The sequence below is a fragment of the Schistocerca cancellata genome, chromosome 3 (genome assembly GCF_023864275.1).
Source record: "Schistocerca cancellata isolate TAMUIC-IGC-003103 chromosome 3, iqSchCanc2.1, whole genome shotgun sequence".
In the NCBI taxonomy this organism is placed as follows: domain Eukaryota; kingdom Metazoa; phylum Arthropoda; class Insecta; order Orthoptera; family Acrididae; genus Schistocerca; species Schistocerca cancellata.
The window spans coordinates 493,244,962-493,263,892 of record NC_064628.1 but is presented as its reverse complement, the minus strand read 5'-3'; the positions used below and the strand labels follow the sequence as shown (position 1 = coordinate 493,263,892).

At 40.3% G+C, this 18,931-nt stretch overlaps 1 protein-coding gene across 1 annotated transcript in view; it reads right to left on the bottom strand.

Annotated features, from left to right (window-relative positions):
• Positions 1–18,931, bottom strand: part of LOC126175258 (acyl-protein thioesterase 1) — a 132,338-nt gene that overhangs the window by 112,548 nt on the left and 859 nt on the right. Inside the window, exon 2 of the mRNA XM_049921900.1 lies at positions 1,397–1,428. Coding sequence (XP_049777857.1) covers positions 1,397–1,428 — 32 coding nt within the window. The remainder of the gene's footprint in view (positions 1–1,396; positions 1,429–18,931) is intronic.

The window sequence follows — 18,931 nt, the reverse complement described above, 5'->3', positions numbered from 1 at the left end:
TGATGATCCCTATCATAAATAGTTTATTTAAGTAATTGTTTAATTGAATAGATTCAGTGTCAAAAATTGATTGCTTTCATTGTTTTTAAGTAATGAATTGATATCACCTGCTATTTGGATTTGTGTTTTATTCATGTGCACGTATTCTGGAATGGACGGACACAACATGCCTGCAAGTCAGGACAACAATAGAAGTCCCACAAGTTTGCAGTACCTGCTGGTTGGGCAGTTTATTCTGTTTCGTGAGATCCTGCCTTAGAGATATGTTGTGAGCCATGAAAGAAGAACTGCCTTGACAATTCCAATGATGTCATGAGCACAGGATATAGCCCTTATTAATGTGTGTTTCTCCTTGGAAATAACGAACCAACTTTGTTAAGCATGGTCACTGTAAATAAGAGTACAACACATGACAAGTGGTTTATGGGAAGAATTGTATTTATTATGAGAATTTGGGTGTTGGATTGTACTCTTAACTTCCAGCAATAACTGCAGCAGCACTGGCGAGTGTGAAGAAATAACAAGGTGAGCAATATTAAATAATAGCAGAATGTAGTTCCCAAGCAGACTTTTCCCTGCCAGTCAATATCAAGAAAAAGAAACAGCAGAACATCACGAATGTGATAGCTCCTTGCTACCAGTCAGTCACAATTCCACATAGATCCACCTTACTACATTGATTCTGTACAAATAACTAGCACAAAAACAGCACTTCACTGTCATGACATACATCAGTAGTGGAGGGTCACTTGACTGGCTGGTACCAGTTTTCCACCATCTACAACACTGTAAAGAAACCAATTTGCTCTTTCAAGCTAGTGACTAATATTTTGTCTGTCTAGCTTATTCTGTTTTCTCTTATCACTTTTGAAAACATAATAAATATGGTGATGTTGATATCAATATTTGTAGGGTCTAGCTACAATTTGCATTAAAGTAATTCTCAACTAACTTTAGTAGTTGGTGAAAAATGACATGTATTAATAAGAATAATTGTGAACGCATTTTGTTGGTGATGTTATTTAATGGTGCCTTTTTTGAGTTACGGATAAAATTTTGACAGAACGATATTAATATGACAACTGTGGACGACAAGGTTTCAAAGAAACAATAAGTTAACATCTACCACTGGGAAACAAATGTGAATATACAAAACTGTCTTCTCTTAATTATGAGACTTAAATGTGTATTATTTATAGACGTGATTCACACTGTGAAACAAAATTTAATGCCATTCAGACAGGAGCCAAGGCTACACAAGACGAGCATTACGGAAATATACTGCATCATGATGGGTTGAAAACTAGTAAATACCTAAAATTCATATTAAAATTTGACAAAGATGTTTTAATCTTAGCTGTAAAGTTGACAAAAACAATTTCAGTTTAGTACTCACCCTGTATCACCAAGGCCATGTAGGAAAATAACCTAAAACAGAGTAAAGAGAATATAATATATTTACTCTTAAAGGAAAATAAGTCTGCAAATTATAGCCTGAAGGTCTGAAAGGCATGCCTGATTTTCCAAATGAAAATATTTCAATATTGGGGGAATAAAAATAAAAAGGTAATTAGTTGTAAACAACAGATTACACCAACATAATTTAAATACAGGGTTGTTACAACTGAAGTTAAGTTTTCCTATTAACCATCGTCATGTGAAAGACGGAATACTGCAGCAGTGGGAACAGGAGCACAGAGAAGTACTCAGAAAGCATTAACATATTGCTTAACTTTATCATACAGTGTTCTGAGATTTGGTACATGCAGCATTTTAACTTCCAAAGGGACCTGAAGGAGGAGCATATCTGCGCCCGGACATTCTCGACCAATGCTCCGGAAACCACCTGACAGTGTGTGGTGGAGGGTACTTCTGGCACCACTAACTGATCCCTCATTCCCTCTCTTCCACTCGTGAATGACACATGGGAAGAAAGATTGTCCATAAGCCTCTCTATTAGCTCTAAATTCTCTGATTTTCTTATCATTTTGCAGAATCTACGTGGGAGGAAGAATATGTTGTCTGACTCTCTAGAAATTTCAATAGTAAACCTCTCTGTACTGCATGATGTCTCTCTTGTAGCATCTGCCACTGGACTTTGTTGAGAATCTCTGTACTGCTCTCGCATTGACTAGATGAGCCCATATGAAACACTGCTCGTCACTGGATCTTCTCTCTCTCTGTCTCTCTGTCTCTCTGTCTCTCTCTCTCTCTCTCTCTCTCTCTCTCTCTCTCTCTTCTATTAGTCCTACTTGGCAAGCATAACAGACTGATGAAAAATGCACTAGAATAAATCAAATAAGCACTTTTTAAGACACTTCTTTCAAGGATGAATTACATTTCCTAAAAGATTCTTTCTATGAATCACAGCCTGTCTTCCTAGTATTTGTTTTATGTAGTCATTCCACTTAAGGCTGCTCTGTGTAGTTACACCTGGGTATTTTACAGTGGTTACAGTTTCCCAATATTTGTCGTCAATGGTGTAGTTGTACAGCAGTGAACCACTTTTCCTATATGTGCCCAATATGTTACATTTATTAATGTTCAGGGTCAACTGTCAGAGCTCTGTAGACCATTCTGCAAATTGGTACTGTCTTCTAGCATCACTACGTTTTACAGACAACAACATCACCTGCAAACAGTTTTATAGAGCTTCCAATGCTTTTTACTAGACCATCTACATTTTACAAAGTAGTGGTCCTATCACACTTCTTTGGGGTCCTCCAGAAATTACTTTTACATGTGTCGTTTTTGTTCTGTTGAGAGTCAGGTGTTGAGTTCTACCTGAGAGGAAGTCTTGAATCCAGTCACAAATCTGATCCAGCTCTTGGTACACTTATATTTTTTCCTCTCTCTCTCTCTCTCTCTCTCTCTCTCTCTCTCTCTCTCTCTCTCTCTCTCTCTCTCTCTCTCCCCCTTTCTTTTCTTAATGGCAGTGTGGGATGATATCAAATGCCTTCCTGAAGTCAAGGAACACAGCATCATCCTGAGCACTGGCATCTACAGCACTACGGATCTCTTAGAGGAACAGAGCGAGCTGAGTCTCGCACAATCTCCATTTGCAGAATCCATGTTGATTTTTATGGGGGAGATTTTCATTCTCCAAAAATGTCGTAATACATGAACAAAAATGTGTTTCATAATTCTACAACAGATTGACGTCAATGATATAGGCCTATAATTATGAACATCTGTCCTAAGGTCCTTCTTGAAAACTATAACGACCTGTGCTTTCCTCCAGTCACTAAGTACTTTTCATTGCTCCAGCGAACTATGATGAACTGCTGCTAGAAGAGGAGCACATTATTTCACAAAATTTTTGTAGAATCTTACAGTTATGTCATCTGGTTCCAGTGCCTTTCCACTGCTTGCCTCCCTCTTCACAGACAGTTGTAGGATGTGCCTGATGATCATTGTTGAAGGGTATGGAGGTAGTCAGGTTCTAACACATCTCTAGTGGGTAGATGACAGATTCTGCAGGTAGGGTCAGTCAATTATGTTTTTGCCTGGCATCATATATAGATCTCTGATGCCTCTTATCATCATCAAGAATAATTTGAGGGTTGTGCAGTGTCAATGTGTTTGCTTTGCAAGGCAATGCACAACAGCACACACCCTTCACACACTCCACCCTCCAGGAGGCAGATTTCACTTGAATGATGTTTTTGGTTTGTTTAATGCATTCAACATTGTTGTTGTCAGCACCATTACAAATACAACAAGAAATGGCTGTGGTTTAAGTATATAAAACACAGACATGCCAAAAGCTAGAGAAGATAATTTTGCTCTCTCTCACTCTTTCTCATATTAGAACACACAATCAACAACATAAAACTGAACACTTACCAGAGTCCGTGCCTTGAAATGTACTACTACAAATGATTACCAGACCACAAAAGCCATGGAACAACAAGTCTGGAAATGATGGTTGGCTGATCACTTGCATAACACATGGATAAGCCAGCCAAAACATCAGGCACAGCACAATCTCAAAACATGCACCAAAATCATCTAGTCATTTAAAATGGAAGGAGGTCTGCTAACAAACTATCATATGTCCTTCTCATGATGTAAAATACACTCAGTTAATATGTGACAAACTTCAATCAAAATACCACCAGCATCACAAACTGATGGATCTATAAGTCTTATAAGGAGGGCATGAAGAATCAAGGGACTGTGCCCTATTCCAAGAGATGTTAAGCAGGCTTCAACACATCTAGCTAGCTGGAAGGATGTACACAATGACATTATAACCCCCTTGTATTGCTCTCAACTTGTTATCCATCATGCCCTGCAATTCTTCCTCCGATTCCTGAACAGTGGCTCCAACTTTAAGTGTCCCACTGCACTTAATGTCAATGACTGAGGCAATGCTAAGCTACTCAGGGCCTGTTGTGCCAGGAGGCAGCATTGACGAATCCGGAATGTTGGGTCACCAGCCTCTGCACACCAACTCAAATAGAATGGTCCAGTGACTCCAACTGATATCCCAATGCTCTCAAGGCAGACAACATATAACATCTTGAGGTAGGAAGCATGTGCTAAAATATTCAATGAGCTGATGCTTTTGGTTAGCACGTCTTGTAGGTGCGTGAGCCAGGTTATTTTTGTGTCAAATACATTGAAGGAAAAACTCGCAACACCAAGAAGGAGTTGTGCGACAGACGAAAGCTGGTAGGTGTGTTACTATACCTGAAAGATGATGTCTATTCAAATTTTGCACCACTTGCATAAGAGTGTCACTAATAGCGCCACTATCACGATGCAAATCAGATTTGCTTTAGATATATGGTCACGAGTGTTAGTTACCACTGAGGTTGGACATGGTGAGCTGGTGTTAGTCAAGAATGTCTGTAAGGTGAGAAAGACATCACTATCAACACCTCACTGAGTTTGAATGAGGTCATGTAATAGAGCTAGACACACTGGATGTTCCTTCTGCGATACTGCAGGAAGACTTGGCAAGAATGCAGCCACTGTACACGATTATACATTCTCATGACCGTGGCTACAAGCAGTCGCAAGAAGACTGGGCTACTAACAGCCATGTGGCACTACCAAGAGGGAAGACCACTGTGTCCAGCATATGGCTCTATGGCATCCTACTGCATCGGCAGCAGCAATTTGAGCAACAGTTGGCACTACTGTGTCAGAACGAACTGTTACAAACTGATTACTTCAAGGACAGCTTTGAGCCAGTCGCCCTGTAGCGTGCACTCCATTCATGCCAAACCATCACCATTTGCAACTTCGTTGCCGTCTAGCAAGGGCTAATTGGAGGGTAGGGTGGAGGTCTCTTGTGTTTTCTGATGAAATTTGGTTCTGCTTCAGTGCCACTGATGGCTGTGTGTTGGTTAGGAGAAGGTCAGTTGAGGATCTGCAACCAGCCTGTCAGCGTACTAGACACCCTGGACCTACAACTGGAGTTATGGGGTGTGAATTCGTACGACAACAGAAGCACTCTCATGGTTAACCCATGCATCCTGACTGCAAATTTGGATGTCAGTCTGGTGATTTGACCTGTTTTACTGCTATTCATGAACAGCATTCCAAAGGGTGTTCTCCAACAGGGTAACACTTTCTCACATACTGCTGTTGGAACCCAACATGCTCTACAGAGTGTCGACGTGTTGTCTTGGCCTGCTTGATCGGCAGATCTGTCTCCAATCGAGCACATATGGGACATCATCAGATGACAATTCCAGCGTCATCCACAAACAGCATTAACCAGCTACGTATTGATTGACGAAGTACAACAGGAACGTAATTCCATCACAGAAACTGATATCCAGCACCTGCTCAACACAATGCATGCTTGATTTCAACATTCTGGTTGTTACATCGTTTATTAACATACCAGCATTTCATATTTGCAATGGCTTATCTCATGCTTACATTAACTTGTGATCTTGCAATGTTAATCACTTAACTATGTTATCTAGACAAATGTATTCCTGAAATTTCATTTATGTACATTAATTGTTTTTTGATGTAGCGATTTTTTTTCTGTCGGTGTAATAGGCCAAAAAAGTGCACATTCTCCTTAAAATATAATATATTATCTCACATTGTGATATCTGGTTTGTTAAGACTTCAACAATCATGGTTAAAATTGAAAAAAAAAAGCAGTCTTCTACATTGATAGCCTAAAACCAGCTTTATAGGCCACAGTTTCTACCTCTTTATGGTAAACTGTAGCGGCCTTTGTTGTCACTGAAGGATCAGAGGAAGTGTAGAAGATCGTGAGGTCATCCACAAAGAACATTTATTAGGTCTCCTGAATGCAAAGAAGATGCCACCGATCAGGACTGCAAACAATGTCATACTTTAGTACACTGCCCTGGGCGACCCCAGTCTCCTGAACAAATTGGTCAGACGAGGTACCGTCCGTGCCATATATGGGAAGCACCTGTCCTCGAGGAAGGTTTGAGTAAGAATAGTCAGATATCCACGTAGTCATGATTCATGAAGTTGATGAAGGATGATGCACTTCTAAGTGGCACCTTACACTTTTTCACGGTAAAAAACCACAGGTGATACGGTTTTTGCTTAAGAAAGACTCCTGCATTGCTGCCTCAAGTAGAATTAAGTTTTCAAGGGTGGAGTGGTCATGCCTGAAACTTACTGGCAGTGGCACAGATTATGTTGGCATTCGCGGAGCCAGACAAAATGATGGTCGACCATGCACTCTAGAGTCTTACCCTTACTTACTTACTCACTGGTCATACCGGACTCGAGAGTCCATTACCGCAGCGACGTATTTTCGCCATCTGTCCCTGTCTTGGGCTACTTCCTTCCTTTAACCTTCAGTACCTAGGCTCCTCAAATCAGCCTTCACATTGTCCTCCCATCTATGCCTTGGTCTCCCCACAGGACGTTTTCCTTCTAGGTGCCCTACCAGTACTCTGCGCGCTGCCCTGCCCTCATCCATTCGAACTACGTGACCCGCCCATCGCAGCCTACGTGATTTAATAATACTGATTATGTCAGGGCTTGAATAGAGTTGGCGAACCTCTTCGTTATGCAGTTTTTGCCACTCTCCGCTAATGTCATCCCTTTTTGCTCCAAAAATTTTCCTCAAAATTTTGTTTTCAAATACTCGAAACAGCTTTTCATTTTGCACAGTGAGAGACCAAGTCTCACACCCTACAGCATAACTGGTAGAATAACAGTTTTGTATATTCTAATCTTTAAATTCCTAGACAATATCCGTGATTAAAGTAATCTATTCAGTGAGAAATAGCACGCATTTCCCGCCCGTAATCTCTTCTTCAGTTGATTCAATCTCATTTCTCGACGTGATGTCTATGCCTAGATACTTAAATGTGTTCACTTTTTCAAACTGCATGTCTCCAACTCTTAACATTTCCTGATCTACTGCTGTTGGCATTCTAGTAGTAACCAGGTATTTAGTTTTGTCTTCACTTATCCTTAGACCTACATTTTCACTAGCCTTGATTAACGCAATCGCATTCGCTGTTACAGATTCTTTCCTATTGCTAATGATGTTTAGATCATCTGCATACCCTAATATCTTAATATTTCCATTTAACTCCACACCCTCTGAATTATCTGCTGCCATTCGTACAATATATTCTAGGACTAAATTAAAAAGTAATGGAGACAGGGCATCTCCCTGCTTAAGTCCGTTCTTTATTACAAATTCTTCTGACTCCAATTTCCCCACGCGTACTCTACCTTTTGTGTTTTGCAAACTCACTTCTATAAGCCTAACATACTTCTTTGGTATTACAAGTTCCAAAATAATTCTGTACAATTTTGATTGCAATACTGAATCATATGCTTTTGTAAAATCTATGAAAAGATTATGAACGGATTTATTGTATTCCCATTTCTTTTCCAAAATTTGACGCAGGGTGAATATTTGGTCTATAGTTGATCTGTTCCTCCGAAAGCCAGCTTGGTAATCCCCCACAATTTCATCTGCATATGGTGTAAGCCTGCTTAGCAGAATATTTGAGAAAATTTTGGAACATACTGGTAATAGCGATATCCCTCTACAATTACTACAATCCATTTTGTCACCTTTCTTAAAAATTGGGATCAGAATTGACTCCTGCCACTCTTCAGGTATCATCTCCGAGTTCCATACTTTAGTTATCACTTTGTGAACTACTTCCACCAATTTCTGTCCCCCATCTTTAACTAATTCTGCAGTTATGCAATCTGATCCTGGTGCTTTATGGTTTTTCAATTTGTTGATTGCATCTCTTACTTCCTTTAACGTTGGCTCAGGTATCTGGGGTTCTGCTGTATGTATTTCGTACGCCTGCTCTTTTCCTGCTTCCTGGTGTACAGAGTCTTACCCTACAGTTTGTAATGGCTAAACCCCAGAAACTGTTAGGGTTGGTTACCATAAGGGAATTAATGTTGCCTCATTCCAAGTGGCAAGGTCCATCAAACCAGATCTGATTGAAACAAAACAGGAGCTCGCCTTTAGCTCCACGGCACAAATGACAGAGCTTGTCAAAAGGAATCTGATCCCGTCTTGGAGTAGTGTTTCTGGCTATGGAGAGAGCCGATTCCAATTCACACATGGGGAATGGGTGATGGATTTCCTCATTAAACGAGACGAAGCGAAGTTTCTTCATCTCCACAATTCGACAGAATGTCTGGAACTCAGGAGTTTGTCAAGATAATGCAACGACTGTAAAAAAGTGTTCAGCTAAAACCTGACCCCATGTCTTTAAGCATGTCTACCAAGACCGCCTTTCTCAACAAGGCCATAATAAGAGGTGGTGTAACGCCCTTACCTGAAATAATCCTTACCAACTCCTGAACTCCTATAGGGGAAGTGGACCAATTAATGTAAGTCACCATTTCCTTCTAGGAATTCCTCTTCTGTTCTTTTATCACTCATCTTGCTGGTACTCTCTAAAGACAGGACAATTTTTTGCAGTTGGATGCTGTTAGAACTTCCGGCACCTGGCTCCAACTGCTCAGTGACATTCTTTGTTCCATGAAGGAACAGGCTGTCATCTGAGGTGGTTACCAGACTGGGAAATGGAATCTGTGGAAACTAAGTGGATCACACTACTGATACTGTGCACCATCTCCTGGGTACACTGCTGTTTCTTTAGGACAGCCTGCTGTCGGTATCAAAACCAATCTGACCTCTGAAGCAACAATCTTTGCAGTCTCCTGGCAATCCCCATCACAGTAGGCTGAGCATCTACATTGGAAAGCGGTCACAGGAATGCAGATATGTGCCCACTTCCCACTAAATGAAGTCTGCAAAAGCTAGGCAGCAAAAACAAAGGCCAATGGCTGAAGACGGTCCCATAGCTGTAGAAAAGTGTCCCATCTGATCAGAGTTAAAAATGCAGATACACTATAAATGGAGGGGTTGCTTGATAATCTGATCCCTGGGGCATGTGGCAGCAGAGCTCCACAGAACACTGAAGACACCCATGAGGAAGAATGGGTGCAGGAGTGCCTGGAAAAGCTCTGTCAGTATATCTGCATCCGATCTTAGCATGTACGAGAACTTCCACTGAAACTGCTTGCACAGCCATCGTATGAGAGGCAGGAGCAGAGGAGCATCTGTCACTGACAAAACAGCCACGCCACTCTTAGTCCTGTCTCCAGTATCATCATCCTTCCTGAATGGGTGGTAGCTCCTTAATGCAGGTGTGTTTGTGACTAAAATGAATTTTTGCAAGCAGATGCAGAAAGATCTCTCCTGGGTCAGGAACTGCAGTTCTTACAAATGTGATCAGTATCCATTTCAGTTCCACTACAATACAAAAGCCCCTGTGGAAAGCTTTGATTCATGATGGTTTTCCTTGTCCTTCTGCCTTGAGGGCAGTGTCTTACCTGAGAGGTAAGATGGTGCCCATCTCTTGTTCCTCCTCTTCTTGCTTCTTAAGTACCAACACAAAAGAAGTAACCAACGATGAAAGTTGCATAGCATTAAAATTTTTTTAGCTTCATCATAGGGCTTGCACCTGGTAACTTTCAACTCCTGAATTTCCCTTTTCTCATTATAAACTCCATACTTCCTGTTTAATACTGGGTGTTCCCTGAAGCAGCTCATACATTAAATGGGAAATTTAAAAGAGTCATGTTATTAATGAGCTGGTCCTCCACAATTTCCACATGCAGCCATTCTACTACATGCCAAGTTGGTATGACCCAATCTTTGCCATTTAATGCATCCCACTATGTTGTATTTAGCCGGGAACAAATGGCTGAACTTTAAGATGTATATAGCCTGCAAGAATATGACAGGTTATTTCATAGTGTTGAAGGTTAAAATAAATGTTGCAGTTTTTTCCAGAGTGCCACTGACTCTCCTCATAGTTCTGCACTTCTGTGATATCCATGTTTTTCCACTCTCCATGTAGTTCATTAGGGTCTCTCTCTATTATCTCTGAGTATGCAACCGTCACACAAGTTATGGGTGTTATGCAATTCAATCACAACAGGGTAGTCGCCAAAGGTCTTGCATCCCAGAAGTTTATGTACTTTGTGTGATGGGGTAGTTTCAACTACAAGTGTTCCATTATGAAATCATTTAACACTTTTTAAGGACCCAGGAATACCCTCCAATGCCTTGTGAGTTTTTCAGGAGACCTCTCCAAAGGTTCCCTCTGTTTTCTTGATTACAACAAAAATGTTATGCCAGTCTAGTGCCCTGTTACTATAATTCTGAGACTACTTCTCGGGCAGACTGACCAACCAAGCTCTCTTTGTTGGGTGGCTGTATGTACTAGCTGTCCGCACGCCTGTCTTGTCACAATTAGATCCAGGTTGAAGTTGCTCCACTGGAATTGCAAAAGCTAAAATGTGACCCCAAGGCAGAGTCTCGTGCACCTGAGCATGAGCAATACAGATTTGCCTGGAAGTATCATGTTCGATTCGCCTGGAAATATCACGTTCCCCCAGTCAAGATTGACACAGTCCTCTGAAAATCCTAATCGGTTGAGTTGATGATGATCATCATCATCATGGGCCTCTCCTTGACAGAAAAGCATTTGCTAAGTATGAAACTTCCTGGCAGATTAAAACTGTGTGCCTGACCGAGACTCGAACTCGGGACCTTTGCCTTTCGCGGGCAAGTGCTCTACCATCCGAGCTACCGAAGCACGACTCACGCCTGGTACTCACAGCTTTACTTCTTCCAGTATCTCGTCTCCTACCTTCCAAACTTTACAGAAGCTCTCCCGAGTTCGAGTCTCGGTCGGGCACACAGTTTTAATCTGCCAGGAAGTTTCATATTAGCGCACACTCCGCTGCAGAGTGAAAATCTCATTCTGGATTTGCTACGTAGTTGGCCTCCAGGAGCTTACACCAAACTGCATCCCGCTGACCTGGCAAACGGAGTAGTATGTTCTGCACTGTATTTAAAAATGGATTTTGTCGTGACATGTTCACAAGGTCATTATCCTGGACTAGTGTTATTACATGGCAAGGACCAGTTGCCACACACTTATTGGATTTTGCAGCATCTCAATGTTTCATTCATCATCATGTAGTGCACTTAAAGAGTGCCATACCATGCCTTGGAACCTGATGCCATCAAATTTCTTCCTCCACGAGAGCAATGATGCAGTCGCTATTTGCCTGTTGATGATGAGGCATGGTACATAATTAATATGATTCAATAAAGTGACGTGGTACAGGTATTTGACCTGGCTTACATGTTGTCATTGGCTATTATAGAACGAATGGTGAACTTACAGACCTAACTCACTGCAACAGACTGTCAGCCTATTACTATACAGTATCAATGAAACTGTGCAAGTAATTCTCACATATTACATTCAACAGAGGTAGTAAATTAAACTCTGAGGACAATCATTCTCCACCAGAAGAGATTCACCGATTTATAGCCAAAATTCCATCACACCTTCTGTGGGAAAATTAGCTGCACATCACTGAAATGTGCAACATTACCCAATGGATTGTTGTCCTGGAGAAATGTGTATCTTATGGCGGCGAGGGAGGAAGGATTCACATGGACTCTAACTGAGACACTTTATACAGGGTGTTACAAAAAGGTACGGCCAAACTTTCTGGAAACATTCCTCACACACAAATAAAGAAAAGATGTTATGTGGACATGTGCCCGGAAACGCTTAATTTCCATGTTAGAGCTCATTTTAGTTTCGTCAGTATGTACTGTACTTCCTTGATTCACCGCCATGATTTCATACGGTAAGCTCTACCTGTGCTGCTAGAACATGTGCCTTTACAGGTATGACACAACATGTGGTTCATGCACGATGGAGCTCCTGCACATTTCAGTCGAAGTGTTCGTACGCTTCTCAACAACAGATTCGGTGACTGATGGATTAGTAGAAGCAGACCAATTCCATGGCCTCCACGCTCTCCTGAACTCAACCCTCTTGACTCATTTATGGGGGCATTTGAAACCTCTTGTCTACGCAACCCCGGTACCAAATGTAGATACTCTTCGTGCTCGTATTGTGGACGGCTGTGACATAATACGCCGTTCTTCAGGGCTGCATCAGCGCATCAGGGATTCCATGCGACGGAGGGTGGATGCATGTATCCTCGCTAACGGAGGGCATTTTGAACATTTCTTGTAACAAAGTGTTTGAAGTCACGCTGAAACGTTCTGTTGCTGTGTGTTTCCATTCCATGATTAATGTGATTTGAAGGGAAGTAATAAAATGAGCTCTAACATGGAAAGTAAGCGTTTTCGGACACATGTCCACATAACATATTTTCTTTCTTTGTGTGTGAGGAATGTTTCCTGAAAGTTTGGCCGTACCTTTTTGTAACACCCTGTATACAGGGTGTTAACAAACTGTCTTAGAATCTTTTAAGAAAGTTGCAGGAGAGATTGTGCTGGGAAATAATTGTCCAAGAAAAAAAATTAAATATGTTGTGTCATTTCCAAGTTATTTAGCATTGTAGTAAGCCAATTAGGTAGTTGTGTGTGCAAACTGAAGCACTTGCATGCACTAAAATGTGGTAATGGACAGGCTTCTGCGAGTCAGTGAGTTACCACTTGTTGAAAAGCTCATTACCAGCTAAAATGTCTTTTTTTTGCTTGAGGAAACTGAACAAAGAACACATTTCGCAACACTGCCTCTGGCAGGTTGCTTGAAATTGTGTGTGAAATGACCTGATTGGCTAACTTCAATGCTAAATAACTTTGAAATGGTGCAATGTATTGACTTTTTAACCTTGCCAGCTGACAGTCGAGCCTTGACTTTCACTGATGCTGCCTCCCCTTTCCTCCGTCACTCCTTACTGGCTTGTTTGGATTCTGGAGTGTAGTGGTGAACCAATGTTTCATTGCAGGAGACGATACAACTCAAAAATGCATCACCTTCTACCGCAAACCTTGCTGTAAACCTCTGACAGACCTCGAAACGTCTCAACTTCAGATTTTCAGTCAAAAGTTTAGGGACCCATCTGCAACTCACTTTACGGAACTGTAGGTTGTTTGTGATGATTGCCTGACAGCTCCCATATATTATTCCAACTTTTTGTGCAATTTCTGATACTATCACCCATCGATCATCATCAATAATGCCTTTAACCGCACAAATGTTTTTGTCTGTAATGCTGATCCAAGGACAGAGATTGTGTTGCTGATTTTCCACATGTTCTTGTCCTTCCTTGAACTTTTTATATCAGGCAAACATGTGTCCTTGATAATGTTTTATCACCGAACTGCGAAGTCAATCTTTGGCAAATTTCCGCCGCTGTAACTCCTTCACCAGCAAGGAATTTGATAATTATGTGTTGCGTAATGAAAGGTTGCCCCAGTTGCTCAGACGTCATGAGCATTACTGACGAAACGGCGGGACATATCTAACAGCATGCTCTCCTCACTTCTAACTGTCCCGCCTAAGCATGGTAGAAGCGTGGGGCCAGTCCTACAAACTGATGATGTTCAGGAACAAAAATCCCATTTATATTTGATGCAGTATAATATCTCCCATCTCACCTTCATCTACGTCCTCTTCCATTTCTATAATATTGCCCTTGTGTAGACCCTCTAGATACTCCATCCATCCTTCAACTTTCCCTTCTTCGCTTAGGATTGGTTTTCCATTTGAGCTCTTGATATTCATACAAGTAGTTCTCTTTTCTCCAAAAGTCTCTCTAATTTTCCTGTAGGCAGAATCTATCCTTCTTTCCCTAATTAAAGGAGATGAATATTTAATAGTCATGGGGTACTGGAATTCAATAGAAGGAAAAGAAGGAAAAATAGTAGGTGAATACGGACTAGAGGAAAGGAATGAAAGAGGAAGCCACCTGGTGGAATTTTGCACACAGAGCATAATTTGATCATCACTAATACTTACATTAAGAATCATGAAAAAAGGGTGTGTATGTGGAAGAGACCTGGATACACTGTAGGGTTTCACATTGATTAGATAATGGTAAAATAGAGATTTAGGATCCAGATTTTAAGTTGTAAGACATTTCCGGGGGCACATGTGGACTCTGATTTCAATTTATTGGTAATCAACTGTAGATTAAATCCGAAGAAATTGCCAAAAAAGGTAGCAGGTGAAAGAGAATACAAATGTGTAAAAAATGAGACTGACAGGAAGTGCAAAATGGCTAAGCAGCAATGGCTAGAGGACAAATAGAAGGGTTTAGAAGCATATATCACCAGGGGAAAGCTAGATACTGCCTATGGGAAAATTAAGGAGATCACTGCCGATTAGGCCACTAGAAAAATTTTATCACTTGGTGCTATGGAACAGTTAGCTCTCACAACACTGTACTGTGTATAAAAAGCTCCACCTTTCTTTTCAGATGTTCTGATGAGTTAATTTCTAAATGCATCAATAAATGTGAGTTACTAAACACCAAGTGATAAAATTTTTCTAGCACCTTGTCAGCAGTGCTGCAAGTAAAAAAAAAAAAAAATTGTTGGACGCTTACCAAACAGGATTAACAAGGGATAGTGACTTATTTACAAAGAAGTGCAGCATGAATCATCAAAGGTTTGTTTGATGCTAGGAGTAGCACAGGTGTTGAAAGAACTGAAGTAACAAACACCTGAAAATAAGACAAACTATCCCGAGAAAGCCTACTTACAAAGTTTTAAGGGCCAGCTTTAAACTGTGAATCTAGGAATGTACAACCACCCCACATATATTGTTCCCAAAGGCATGGAGACAACAAGATCAGATCAACTCCAGAGAGCACAGAGGCGTTTCAACAATCTTTCTTCACACGCCCCATGTGTGAATGGAATGGGAAGGAGCCGTAGCAACTGGTATATCCATGCCTTTCACAGTGGTTTATAGAATATGGATATAGATAGATATGAAGAGGGCACTAAAAACTGACAAAAAGAATATGGAGAAGCAATCAGAATCAGCAAACATGAAGATTCTGTTAGAATATCAAGTGAAAGAACATTTAAGCTCTTTCAGGTAGCCTACTTACAAAGTTTTGTGACAAAAAATGGAAGCTGTGTGGGATAAATAAGAAGTAGAATATTTATGAGAGAAACAGCTTTTGAAAAGAAGGAAGGTTTGTGACACCAAAAATAATTATGATAGAACTTAGAAAGTGATTCTCCAAAAGTTTTTTTCTTGAATGTAGTATTACATGTCAATAAAACATGGACAGTTAAAGAAAGGAGGGGGAGGGGAGGGGATACTTGGTTAGTTTTGAAATTTGGTTGAGGTGAAAGATGCTTAAAGGGAAATGGACTCTCATAATGACAAATGAGGAAGTAGTTTTAAGAATAGGAAGAACGGAAAATTAGTGAAAATTATGAGTACGAGAAAAACACCTCCACTGAAACACATTATGACAAAACTGCCCGCAATGCACAGTTGCCAATGGAAGTTTGCGGGGAAGAGGAGGAAATGAAGCAGACGACTTGGAATTATGGATGACACTAACAATAAACAAAGTTACAAGCAAGTTAAGGAAGATGTACAGGACAGAGGGAAGTGAGGAGCTTGATGTGCCACAGAAGAAGACTGAGTCACTTTAATGGCTGTGTAATTCTTTTTCCAACTAAACTTTCTCAGATTCTCTTCATGACAGTTCATATTCTTCCTTCTATTATTGCACTTATGAATATAATATTTCCCAACTGAAATAGATATATGACAAATTTCGTCAAAGAATGGATGTGCAGTGCAACTGTTTATTACATACCCAATAGCATAACTATCTGATTATGTGAGTGTATGACTTGCACATAATTCTAATTACTTTTCTTTGTGTAACGTATATTGTTTCTATAAATGAAGAAGTACAAAAAATTAAAATAAATGTCTAATCCGACAGCAGTTAGTGAAAATAAAAGAAATTTTCGTCTCTCTCTCTCTCTCTCTCTCTCTCTCTCTCTCTCTCACACACACACACACACACACACACACACACACACACACACACACGAGACTACTGGTATGCCTTTTTTTTTTTTTTTAAGCACATTAAAGGATGCTTACCTTTATCTCCAAAATTTAAAGTAAACATTTTAGTGCACAGCCCATCAATCACTTCCACAAAGTAACTATAGCACAATCTTGTCAGCTACCTCTTTTCGTTTCATGACACTACTGTCATCATAGATGATGCACTAGTTTCTGTTCTCATTTGCACAAAAATGGCAAGTCATTTCCGAACACCATAAAGAGTACAGGATTCACGATTAACCATTGTGGAATGTGAACTGTAACTTCTCTTCATACAGACAATGCAGTCTCTCTCTCTGTGAATTTGTGTGTCCTTTTTCCTATATGAGAAGGAAACCAGTGATGTGCTTAACAATTATTTCATAAAACATAGTTTCTGTACAGAACGTCACGACTTCATAGAACAAGATAAGCTGGACAGGTCATAAAACATCAAGGAATTTTGTAATTTCATCTGGGTACATTCAGTGAGTGTTTAAGTGAGCGTCTCCCTACATCATTCGGAAATACGGAAGCGTCCGATCCCGCCCGTCTGCTTTGACCCATGACGCCACAAGTATGGCGGAAACAAAAACAAAAACACACACTTTCCACAAGAAGCCTAATGACACTAACGGGACAAGCGCGGGAAATGGGGTGTTTTGGGTGGGGGGAAAAACTAAATATAAATAAATTTAGACACCTTGCGTAGCTACAACGTGTAAGTGAAGACAGCCATGCATGAATACCCACCCACCTCCCCAGGGGTCGTAACCCCTGCAACCCATAGAAGATAAAGATGCTTCAGTAGCCGATTAGTGTTTTTTGTCTTTTTTAAAAAAAATCCTCACGGGATAGAACGAACAGATCAGAAAGATAAATATAATAAACTAAAACAGAAATTGGAGGAAACAGACAATTAAAATAAGTAATAAGTGTTTTTAAATTAAAAAAAAAAAAATCTCACGAGATAGAACGAACAGATCAGAAAAGTAAATAAAATAAGATAAAACAGAACGGGAGACAGCCACACGCAAACCAAACTCCGCGCAGTCATGACGTCACACACAACACCCTTACGTCAAGTGGTCAAAGCCGACGTGTGGGATCAGACGCTTCTGTCGACCCCATCATTCACTCTGAAACAGAAACTGTTTCCCACTGTTGCAACACTTTAAAGTGCCTTAATGGAAATATTATGGTTCAATGCCATATTAAACCTTACTGCTCAGCTGCTTTATAAGCCACCTCCATTGGCTAGTAGTTAGTGTTGCTGGTTAATAAAGTGGAGATCCCGTGTTCAAGTCTAAATGTCGACCCAACATTTTTTTGAGATGGAAAGGATGTTAATGTCAACACAGCATATACAATATATCTTGGAATTAATATGGAAGAGGCACAAAATTGTCCATCACCTTTTTGCTAGAACCATTGCAGCATCCAACGTAAACAACTTCGGAGCCTTATAGAGAAACTAAATAAATCTAAACCTGGTTTTCTAATGGGCTTTTGAAACACAGTGAATTAACATGCCGAGTGCCGCACACTTAGTGATCAATGTTTCATCACCAGGCCAGGCACACAGAATTACATGTGAGGCTCTGGTGTGGCCACTGGTATCAAACAATGGTTCTGCTGAGGTCAACAATGGGCACATTGGAGTCAACCGGTTAGATGTGACACCTCTTTGCTAGGCTGCTTTATTTGCTCTTTTGGACTGTCTAAACCAAATATAGATATCAGCTATGTGGGTACAGTGCTTTACATTGTTTTGGCCATTACTCCCAAGATGTTTGATACTAATACCATAGATAGTTTTCTCACTGGAGTAAGTGAAGTAAGGAAATCTGAATGGTTAATGTATTGTAAAGAATAGTTATCAGATCTCAACAAAAAATAAATAACACAGCTAGAAAGAGATAAGTGAATTTGCCTTTTAAATTTAATCTTATAAGTTTGCCAAATGTTGCATATTTATGAAGCCTACTGGAAGGACTGGATACAAATTAATCATGTAAGCTCTCATTAAGTGGAGTACAAATTGGTGACAAGCACATCTAAGTTTGTTTATGTAAGCATAAAAAGTATATGTATATAGTAACACATTTATACATTATAGTCAATTCACCATATGTTGCAAGTGATTTATATTGTGAGCAAAACAGAGGAAAAAATGTAGTGCTTGTTGTGGAAGAATAGTTAGTGACAAATTTCATTATGGTATGTTGTCTGTTGGTCTATTAGACTACTGTCCTGTCATTTTAATCTGTGCGCAGCATAGGTTGTGCATTAAATGTTGTCTCACTCTTACCCACAAAGTTTTGCCAGCACAAATAAATAACACATTTTTAATGATGGTTAATTATTAGTGGAGCGAACAGTTACCTTCCGACAGCTACTTCTCTCTGGTAATGTACGATCTGATTGTGTTTAGATCCCTGAAAGTGCTCTGCACATATCACCTCTGTGCAACACAATGAAGGGATGCATAAATATGTCTCTATTCAGATAGCTAGCAAAATTATGTGTAGACACGAATCGGCCAATGTCTA